General features: G+C 38.1%; 1 protein-coding gene across 3 annotated transcripts in view; it reads left to right on the forward strand.

Annotated features, from left to right (window-relative positions):
* Positions 1-9867, forward strand: part of LOC126253491 (dynein heavy chain, cytoplasmic) — a 237472-nt gene extending 227605 nt beyond the window's left edge. For all 3 annotated transcript variants that reach the window (XM_049954865.1, XM_049954866.1, XM_049954867.1), the window contains 6 exons: positions 2508-2698; positions 2776-2904; positions 4908-5105; positions 5353-5527; positions 7819-7915; positions 9342-9867. In XM_049954865.1, coding sequence (XP_049810822.1) covers positions 2508-2698; positions 2776-2904; positions 4908-5105; positions 5353-5527; positions 7819-7915; positions 9342-9516 — 965 coding nt within the window. In that variant the 3' untranslated portion in view covers positions 9517-9867. The remainder of the gene's footprint in view (positions 1-2507; positions 2699-2775; positions 2905-4907; positions 5106-5352; positions 5528-7818; positions 7916-9341) is intronic.
* The last annotated feature ends 1945 nt before the right edge of the window (positions 9868-11812 follow it).

Raw genomic sequence — 11812 nt, forward strand, 5'->3', positions numbered from 1 at the left:
CACACAGTACACTATAACACACAGTACACTATAACACACAGTACACTATAACACACAGTACACTATAACACACAGTACACTATAACACACAGTACACTATAACACACAAATCTTTTTATAAAATTCTTTACAGATCCAAATCAGGGCTGCACGACTCGATTCGGGTAATGTGGCAGAATCCAGTTCTCCCACTACAAGCCAGGTTCGATCTTGCAAACGTGTAAAACACACCACAACCCCTGCGTTGTGCCCGGCCTGCTCAACCACACTTGCCTCAGATTCTCATGCACCGTGCGGCTCGCCGGCTGTCCCCTTTCTAGCCCCCATGCCTGTTGCGGCCAAAAGCCACGTCAAACGGCAGAGCCCAAAGATCACACCATGCCGACCCGATCGATCAATCGATACGAGCCGGCACGGCTCATCCTTGTTAAAAGTAATCTTCTTAGTTAGTGGCAGATACTCGGTGCTTCTAGTGCTTTATACAATGCTGGCCTATTAGCACTAGCAAAAGCTTGTTTAAAGTCAACGTACATGAAGTGGAGATCTTCCACATTCATAAATTTTTCCGTTATTTGGCTAATGATAGACACTGGTTTGAGGTGTCTGTCTGCTCAAACACCACGTTTATATTGTCACAGGATATGTTTGTGTACGTCTGTATCTTTTCATTCAGCACCTCTGTAAATGCCTTTTGTGAAAACTGTAGAAGCATATTATTATTTGGTACAGCCTGTAACAGTTCTTTTCTTATATGATGATATGATCTTCAGTCTGAAAAATGGTTTGGTGCAGTGCTCCACACTACTGTAACCCATGCGTCTCCCTATACATTTGTCCCCCCCCCCCCCCCCCCCCACCACCACCACCGCTTCTCCGCCTCTCTGGCACCTCAGTGGCTATGCCTCAGGATGTGTACTATCAACCAGTTCCGTCTTTTAGTCATGTTGTGCCATACATTTCTTCATCAATTCGATTCAGTGTTTTAGACGTAAAGAAAGGTGATGTGAATGGTCACAAATTTGTTTGACTTACAGAAAAGCGCCAACAAAATGGTGAATAACTGAAATTAACAGATGCTAGAAGATGGTCACCAGTTATCCTTGAAAGCCTACTTGCAAACTTTCCAGAACCAGGATTAAGTAGAGAATCTGTAGAGATACTTGCGCCCTCCTACATACCACTCGCATAGGGACTGCAAAGACAGTATTAGTCTATTGTGTACATGGTAACTGTAACTACTATTAATTCAGCCTAAATATCCATGGTAGCAGAAAACCGTTGCCCCGCTATGGTTCCTTAATGGTGGCTGATTTGCATGTTTGCAGATAAACAGTTGTATGGTAGGTTGGCACTATAACAAAGATGTTACAGTACAAAAGATATAAAAAAATAACATTTATTAAGAGTGCATAACAAATTGCACGCAACTTCAGTACAGCTTAATGTGTGGCATTTGATGTCCAAAACCTAATGCAGTGACATCTAACTCTACTATCTCATGGTGGTCTGTGATATTGTAAGTATCGTTGAGAGTAACATTTGCAGACACTCTGTACTGATCATAGTTCTTCGTAAAAAGTGACTGCTAAGTCGAAGAGTAGTCTTCAGAGCACTTTCTGAGCTAGCCACAGGCACTGAAGAGTATTGTGTAACTGCTGGCTTGTGAAGGTCCACTTGCTGGTGTGGAACCATCTAAGTGTCTGCGGTGCTTTGTGTTTAGAGCCTGTTGGTGGAAGGATTCTCATATTCTACAATAAAAGGTAGAAGCAAAGTAGTCCACAATTCACAGCATTTCCTATTTGCTGTTGTCCACTCTATCGGTGGACCTATGACACACTGGAGGTAGTGGTGTGGAAGCTGGAAGAGGTCTGGGTTAGTGAGTACCATTTTGAGGCTGCTTCACGGACCTGAGAGATGCCAGGTGAGTGGTTGTGCCTGTGTGATGGAGCCTCTCACAGTATTTGTTCACTCTCTCTTGCTTGGTACACAACACAGATTAAAAACAGTGTACACAAAAGAGAGGGTTGTAACCAACCAGCCAACCACTGTTCGTTAAGACCCTGTCTGTGTAAGTGACTGTGTGAAGATTAGGCTTCAAAAGTAGCCAATGTTTCCTTTCTGTCAGACTGAAAGAATTGATCTAAGCTGGAGACGAATTCTTAGCTTTCACTCTCACAGATTATCAGTTTGAGATAGCAGATTGTCTTGCATGCATTCTTATATGATGCATCAAGATCACGTGTTTCTAAGTTCCAGGAAAAGAAAGCAAAGAGGATAAAGAAGTAACTTTGTATCCAATAACTTAATTGTTCATCATCCCCCCCCCCCCCCACACACACACACACAAAATAATTCCAAAGTTGTGCATACTTTCTTTGGGTTCTCCTGTGAACTACTTATCCTTGTAGATTTGCGCAGCTAATATCATCATTTCCCTTTACTTCCCAAATGTATATTTTTACAAAATAATTTAACAATTTTTTAGGACATTGATTGTTATGTTGCAGGTACGGATCTTGTGAGCAAACTGCTAAAAATGCAACAGCTAGAAGATGATGATGAACTTGCATATTCAACTGATGAAAGCTTGGATAATGCAGCACGTGATCAGGGTGCTGGTGACGGAAGACCTACCTGGATGCGAACATTGCACAATTCTGCATCTACCTGGTTGCAGCTGCTTCCTAGATCTCTTCAGGTAGGTTAGGATCACCATTAATTTCCTCCTCCCATAAATCAGTGAAACATCTCATAACTGAATTTTCCCTCTTACAGACTTTACGACGAACTGTGGAGAACATAAAGGATCCATTGTATCGTTACTTTGAACGTGAAGTAAACTCTGGAGCTAAATTGCTGCAAGATGTCATCCATGACTTGGAAGATGTTGTTTTGATCTGCCAGGTAATTTTTTCTATAGTTTTAAATTTTTGCTGATGATGAGCTCTGGAGAGAGCTATAGTTGCTCTTTGTTGAAATTATACTTAATGACTGTGCACTAGAAATGATTGTACTTGTGATCTTGTAAGTGCGCTCTTACTAGTACCTTTAACATAGTTCAATCGTTTAGTGTGTAGATGGTTGCGAAAACATACTTGACCTCTTAGCAACAAATAATCCTTACCAATTAGGGAGCATCATGTCAGATGCAAGGTTTAGTGACTACAAGGTTGTTGCAGTGAGGCTATGTACCATAACATCCAAATTCAACAAAAATAAATGCAAAATTTATCTGTTAAGATAAAAATTCACTTGATGGCTTCCTAAGAGATAATTTCCACTGCTTCAAAACTAACTATGTAAGTTTATATGCAAAGAAACAGAGATTTGTACCAAATGAATTGATAAGAGATGGAACAAACCCAGTCAGAACATTGTTGCCAAATTTAAAACAATGCAAAATCTCAAAGACTGGAAATGTTTTCCTGAAGCACAAAACTAAGCATGGACTTTGATGTTGAGATGCTTTTAATAGTTTCCACAACAAAACTGTCACAAAATCTGGCCTAATGTCAAGAGATTCTGCTTGTGTGTACAGTAAACCACCAGCAAGACAGTTAATACCATTGCTGTGCGATAGAAATGTGTAATGTTGTAATGGCAGTGCCACAAAAGTGGAGTTACTGAACACAGTTTTCCAAAATTTCTAAAAAAAATTAATTAATAAAAATTGAGAATCTGAATTGGGCAACAGTCAACACAAGTAACTTATAAGTATATATCCTCAATATTGCCAAGCAGACTGAATCGTGTAATAAAGGAAAGTCTTCTGCGCCAGATTGTATACGAAGTTCCTTTCGAAGTCTGCTGATACAATACCTCCATACTTAGCAGTTGTATACAACCGCTTGCTTGATAAAAGATTTGTACCTAAAAACTGGAAACTTGTACAGGTCACACCAACACTAAAGAAAGGAAATACGAGTAATCCACTGAGTAAGAGACTCGCATCACTGACTAAGATTCATATTAGGATTTTGTAACATATGCTGTGTGTTTGAATAGTGTGAATTACCTCAAGGAAAACACATTGACACACAGCATGGATTCAGAAAGTATTATTCTAGAAACACAACTGGCTCTTTATTCATGTGACATAATAAATACTGTTGTCCAGGAGTCTCAAATCGATTCCATAGTTTGTGATTTCCAGAGTGCTTCTAACCCAACTGCATGCGTATAGAGACCCATAGACTTGTGTGTGTGTGTGTGTGTGTGTGTGTGTGTGTGTGTGTGTGTGTGTGTGTGTGTGGGAAAGGGGGGGGGGAAGGATCCACCTTTATGTGAAGTTTGTGGCGTGCCGCTTTCAGTTCAGCATATTGTGGCTACGTGTGCCCTGTATACTGATAATAGGGCAGCCTTTGGTCTCGCTGGAGATCTGCCCACTGTCCTCGCAGATATCAGTACCAGTGTTAACAGAGTGGTGAAATTTTGTGAACTATCAGGCCTCATCCCTAAACTGGTGGGGAAGGGCGGCAGACTTTAGTATGTTATAAACCGCTCTGCATGTGGGGACAGCCTTCGTCCGCACCCACGAGATTTCCTGTTGATTTTTCATCAGGGCGCTGATGACCGTGATGTCGAGTGCCCCCTTAACCTAATTCATCATTAATGTCTATTGAGAGATACTGAAATTTGTAACTGACTTTATTACAGTCACAGTTATGATGTAATACAGTTGCTTAACGAGGTCAGCCAGTACAGGCCATCCTCAGTGCTCCTCAGCTTGGTTACAATGTAACATGCCAACTTTGTCATCATGAAGTTATTTTTTCGTGAGTACATGAATATGATATGTATGTTGCAGAAACAATAAGGTATTTGCATTTCATTATGTTGCTGTCTTTTTAATGTGCAGCAACGAGGGTATGCAAATTAACTTCAAAAGTATGTTTCTTTAATTTCAGGGTGAAAAGAAGCAAACTAACTATCATCGTGCAATGTTGAGTGACCTTGTTAAAGGAATAATTCCACCAAGCTGGCGACGGTATACTGTTCCTCGCGGCTGCACTGTCATGCAGTGGATCACCGACTTTGCTCAGCGTGTGAAACAGCTACAACAAGTGTCTGCACTAGTTTCACAAGGTGGTGCACAGGGTCTCAAGGTAAACTGGCCTAAAAGATCATTTTAAACATGCAAGCTCATGAATTTTTGTGTTCTATTGCCTTTTGTTTCTAGTTCTCCAGATATCTGTTCAGTGGATGCTTGAGATTTATGGTTAAGAGTAACTGCTGTTTCTCTACTAGGAGGGCTTTTGTTAGAGTGTAATTGTTTTAAATTAAAATTTAGCCAATAATTTATCACTCGCACATTACGAACACGGTTAGCTATATCATATTTGTTCTTTACAGAGTTTCCATGTGTGGCTTGGTGGATTGTTGAATCCTGAAGCTTATATTACTGCTACTAGGCAGTGCATTGCACAGGCCAACAGTTGGTCTTTGGAGGAACTCATGTTGGATGTAACAATAACTGACGGAGATGCCAGTAAATCATCTTCAGATGACTGCAGCTTTGGTGTCATAGGTAAGGTTTAGCATACTATATCTTGCTAGAATTTGTAAGGGGGGAAGACATTTTATTATTGTTCCCCAAATTTGATGTTGCTAGTATTGGCTAACTATCAGCAGGAGAAGACTGTATATCACAAACCACTGAAAAAGAGAAACATTACTTCGAAGATATCACTTCTCGTAGCAGTTTCTCAGTCATTCATACACTGCACCATCATCAATACACTGCTACATACTCAATAGTTAAGAACATATCTGCCTTTACTTCCAGTGATTACTCTACTGTAACATGACACTAACAGATAGCTAGATCTGGAAATTCTACAGTTAAGTTCGTACAAGTGTTTTCTTTTCTTCCTCTAGGTAAAAATAGATTATTTTGTGATAAGATCACGGAGCACAATGGGAGAAAGTGTGTGTGTGTGTGTGTGTGTGTGTGTGTGTGTGTGTGTGTGTGTGTAAAATAAGATGGGACCTGGTAACTTGTTCCATGCACGATGGCATCAATGGGAATAAATTGTGAATAGTATCCTACACGTCTGCCCAAGTCACACTGATTCATTACCTTCAGTTTATAGTGACAATGAGAGCTGCAGGCTTATTTTACTGGCAGGTGGTGTTGCGCCATGATATCGGTGTTGGCCATGCACCTGTGGGCTGACATTGTTCAAAAGCTAATCATTTCTGCAGAACATACTAATTCACATGTCTTGTGAATATGAACATCGTTCTCTAGTCATATTAAACAGTTGGCATGTGTTTCTTGACGATAAATGTATTCTTAAATGTTCAACAGTTTTCAGTGAAAAAACACAAAAGATGCTTTGTCAGATGTAGTGATGTTTGAGACAGACTATAATTTTCTGTCCTGCTCCTTTCTTCATCTACTTTCATATGCCTGCACTGCTGTGAATATGAAATGAGGACACGAACATAAAAATATTTAATAACAAAGAATCAATGCCCAAGACACTGGAATTGTTTGATTCTAATAGTAGTTGATTACTACAGAATTGGCGATTCGTGGGATCGGGGAATTGAAATTGGGACATGAGACATCCCTAATTAAAATCTTTGTGGATAAATTTTTGTACTCTAGTTACAGTTAGTCTATGTAAATATTAGTGCTATTGCTGCTATTGCAAATATAGATGAAATGTTGAGTGAGTGGCTGGCAGTTTCAGGTAGTTACGCAATTCTATTGGTTATTTAGTTAGTTGACAACACTGGTCTGTCTGTCTGACAGCCATTTGAAGCTCTGTGTTTGAGTGAGAAGCAACAAAACCTTGTCTTTCTGTTATTGAAAGTAGGCTACTGAACTCTTGCAAAGTGCTTAAGCAAAAAGGACCTGTTTGGAACTTGTCAATTTAAAGGGGAAGGGGCACAGGACTTTTGGGCAGGTCGCGCACGCCCGTATTTTTACGGACGTCGGCGCCTAAGTGTTAATATAATCTATACTTTATTTCAAAAAAATTACTTTTGAGCTTGAGTGGTGGTTCTAGTTTTATATATATATATATATATATATATATATATATATATATATATATATATATATATATATATATATATAAATTATGAACTCCTAAAGAATTGACATCATTAAAGATGTTTTAAAAATTATGTTTACAGTCCAATTTATTTTCCCTAATAACACACTCCTAAATCTCAAGCTGTGTTGCAAAACACATTTTCCAATACAGAGTAACAGTTTAAATTTTTTGTCAGTGCCGGTTATCAATTAATCTCTAAAATACATAAAGGCCTGGGCATTTGCGTGGACATTTATCCTGGGCATTTCCCCAATTTATAGATGCCCAGGCATTTTACACCACTACTCACAAACATTCTGGATTTGCAGCTTCTATTGAATAGCTGTGTTTGTATAGGGTGCTGGCAACACTTGATCTTCAACACTCAAGTTTCTACTATGACTGGTGATGTGCTGCATTCACCTGTGCTTCAAAGATATGCTGCGAAGCTCAAGTTACATGAGTCACAGGTGACACTATAGTAACAAATGCCAGTCACTGGTAAAACTATTGTGTCAGAGATAACACATTGCAAACACTGTGTTCAATGCAACTGCTACTTGGTAGTCTTGATGTTTGTAGTATAACTGCCATACGGTCCTGGGATTGCCAAGAATACGCAGACATGCTTATACCCTAGGAATTCATCCACTGACTCAAGGCTCCTGTCCTGCACCTGATGCTTTCCAGTGTATGTTTATGTGCATTTGTACCCTAACATATCTTGCTTTATTTGTGTGATAAAATTTGTTAATGTTTTATTTTATTATAGGCTTAAAGCTGCAAGGAGCTAATTGTCGCAATAATCAATTACATTTGACATCAACCATCATGATGGACTTGCCAGTAACACTTCTTCGGTGGATCAGGTATGTAGTTTAGGTTGATCACTTTAAGGACTTCATTTTGAATAAATGAAAATTACACACCAGTAACTGCAAAAGAATTTCTATTTATTTTTCAGCTGTTGGAATTTTTCTCTAGTTCAGTTATTATTTGTTCTAATTCTGTTTGCTCAGAAAAATAGAAATTGTAAATTTTTATAAATTTCTCATAGCATAGAACAACATGTCTTCTAAATCAAAATACACGTGAACAAAATTGTAACACTTTTTGCATTGATGTTGTGGAAAGTATTTGATGTGTACTTAAATTTATGTAGGCCAAAGAAATCAAGATTATGAATTGTACATAATATGGGAATTAGAGAGTGCTTTAGCTAAAAAAAAAAAGGATTAGTCCCAATGCTACAAAAGTTTTTAGTCTTGCTTACATGCCTTTGACGACTCATCACCTCTATCATTTGGGGAGTCTTATCTTTGCTCCTAAATTATTTACATTCTATAAGAAATTTCAGTCTTTAGTGCATATGTATTGTGTTTTTAAATAAGTAGTTTGCTGACTTTGAATGATTCACTGGAGCTACTTCTGTGAATAAACTGAGCTTTCATAGTACTTCCACTTCTAAAACATAATATTCATGTACATTATATGTACTAAATTAAGATCTTATGCAATTTGACACTCTTCAGCAACATAGCAATAATACTTAATATTTTAGATACACCTGTGATCAAAGATGCAGTTAAAACATAGCTGTTGATTACTTGAAAAACAAGAAAGACTCGGTTTGATGTGGACTTTAAATCCTGATGGAATGGTTAGCTTTCTTACAATCCTGCAACTGACTTTAATAATGTTTTTTCCCAACTGATGTCTGTACTATTCCTCATGTATACAGCTGCTGTCTATTGTGATTCGTGCTCATATAACCAAATGCATATTTCAATCCAATTCATTCCATTCCAGTGTTGGTGCTCTGCTTCTCTCCTGTAGTTGCCTTTTTAGTGGCTTTCTTTTTTGTCTCATTGTGGGTCTTACTCCCTTTTCTCTCTTCATTGGGGGGGGGGGGGGGGGGGGGGGAATCCTAAATTTCTAAAGATAATATTGCTTCACTAGCATATTGATGTAACGGGCAGTACATTGACTGTGTCTCCTTGTCTAATGAGGCCATTAATTCCCATTATAATGAACTGTCTTCAGTCACTAAAACTGATTGTTACTACTAAACAACAAAATAAAAATTCAGAACAATATATCATTACTGTTATTTCTTCAAATGAAGTTTGAGGAGTCTAGAGTAATAAATAATCTGACAATATAACGATATTTCCTTAATGAAGAGTCAAGCACATAGAGTGAACAAGGAAAAAAGTAAAGGAATTGTAACGTTTATTTAATTTTTGTGATTTTTAACATGATTTATCTCATTGGCAAAAATAAAATTCTTTTCAGGAATGGCAGTACTGCAGAGGTGCATGCACGAAGCAAGCTCTCATTGCCAGTGTACCTCAACTCAACACGCACTGAACTCCTCTTCACAGTGGACCTAAACATAGCTCCTGGCCAAGACCACCACAGCTTCTATGAGCGTGGTGTTGCTGTTCTCACTTCTACTGCCCTCAATTAGATATCAAGTTTACTGCTTGGCCATTGTTGTTATCTATATGTTAAATCTGTTTCAGCAGCAGCAGAATAAGTGCAGTTAATTAACAGCTATATTTATATTGAGCATTAATTGCAAATTTGTCTTGCTCATAAGCAAAATGTGTCTATCTTAAAGAAACTGTATATTTTAGACTATTAGTTGTTAGAACACCTAAAATATGTACTGTGATGCACAAAGCTGCTTTTGTTAATTTGGTATTTGTACAGTGTTGTAACAGTTAGGTCTGTTATATTTGGTGAATATTTCGTAAAAGTTTTTACAAGCCGTATTTTTAACTTAAATTTTTTTTACTGATTTATTTCTTTGTATAGATGATTTGAATAAATTTGTGCTTAATTGTTTCTAAAATGTTTCTGTAATCACTGTACCATTGGCTACACAAAAAAGTTTGAAGTCTTGTTTTTCAAATATTCCTTCTTTCCACTACCTCAATAAATCTGTGGCTTGGTTCTAAAAGGGCCAATGTCAAGAATCTTAGTTTTAAGTTATAAGCTTCTGAATATTTTCTGTCATTTTCTGACAACTATTAACAATATATTTTGGACTATCTGTTACTATCATTATAGTAAATCAACTTAACTAAAGTTTAATTGTAAGTTGTAAATTTCTAGAATTTTCACCTCCAAAATTAAAGGACTTACGAGGACATTGGCCCTTTTTAACATCATGAACTCTCTTAAATTATTTCATATTGACCCTTTGGACATCAGGTCAGGTACACTGAATAACCAGAAACAGGTAATTTTAAGATAAGTACTTCCTTGTATGTATTAATTAAATCACTTTATTCATTCCTCAAGAATTTAATAACCAATAGCAACTGTTACATGTTCCAGAAATCACATTTTGTCACCGTAAATCATGAAAATGCTCGTAATCAGAGGGAAACTATTTATTCATATTACTTAATATCATACAAATAATTTGCATACACTATGGTTGATACTGTAAAAGGGGAGAGAGAGAATATATCACTCACTTCCGTTATCACCGACGGCACCCTTATAGCAAAGTGGTAAGTCGGCGATATTCTACACCTCGTTTTGTTGTTCTTCATGGCAAGAAACCATGGGCTTACATTTCAGCAAGATAATGGCCGCCCGCACACCATGAGGGTTCCTACTGCTTGCCTTCGTGCTTGCCAAACTCTACCTTGGCTAGTAAGATCGCCGGGTCTGTCTCAAACTGAGAACGTTTGGAGCATTATGGGCAGGGTCCTACAAACAGCTCAGAATTTCGACGATTTAACATGCCAGTTGGACAGAATATGGCATTATATCTCTCAGGAAGGCCTCTGACAACTCTATCAATCGATGCCAAGCTGAATAACTTCTTGCAGACGTATCATAGGTGGACAAACGTGTTACTGAGTTGCTCAATTTGTGAAGCTCTTTCTCTTGAGCAAATCATCCAATTTTTATGAAGCTGTAATCATTTGTTTGTGCATGTACATCACATCTACTGATTTTTGTCCCTTTAGGATAAATCCTTTATACCATGAGAGATTTTTTGTCGTAGAGTGTACTACAACCCTCCACGTATCGCTGCCGTAGAGATCACGAAGACAATATTAGACTAATTACAGTATGCACAGAGCGTTTAAACAATCATTCTTTCTGCGCTCCATACGAGAGTAGAGGGGGAAGAAGTCCTAATAACTGGTAACACAGGAAGTGTCGTTTGCCATGCACTTCACAGTGGCTTGCAGAAAATGGAAATAGATGTGTTTAACCTGGTAGATTAAGACTTCTAAGCCCTCATTTATATCAGACCAGCGTTTCATATGTGTAGTATTAGTCACCTAAGAAATAACAATAATTTTAATTAGTCAAATAGCGATGAAGTAGTATCAACAAAATTAATAATGGTTTGAATGTATGTACAGACAATGTGATGAATAGTACTCCAAAGAATTACACTACTGGCCATTAAAATTGCTACACCAGGAAGATGACATGCTACAGACGCAAAATTTAACCAACAGGAAGCAGATGCTTTGATATGCAAATGATTAGTTTTTAAGAGAACTCGCACAAGGTTGGCGCCGGTGGCGACACCTACAACGTGCTGACATGAGGAAAGTTTCCAACTGATTTCCCATATACAAACAGCAGTTGACCGGCGTTGCCTGGTGAAACGTTGTTGTGATGCCTAGTGTAAGGAGGAGAAATGCGTACCATCATGTTACCGACTTTGATAAAGGTCCGATTGTAGCCTATCGCGATTGCGGTTTATCGTATCGCGACATTGCTGCTCA

Source organism: Schistocerca nitens, chromosome 4, assembly GCF_023898315.1.
Source record: "Schistocerca nitens isolate TAMUIC-IGC-003100 chromosome 4, iqSchNite1.1, whole genome shotgun sequence".
NCBI classification, from domain to species: domain Eukaryota; kingdom Metazoa; phylum Arthropoda; class Insecta; order Orthoptera; family Acrididae; genus Schistocerca; species Schistocerca nitens.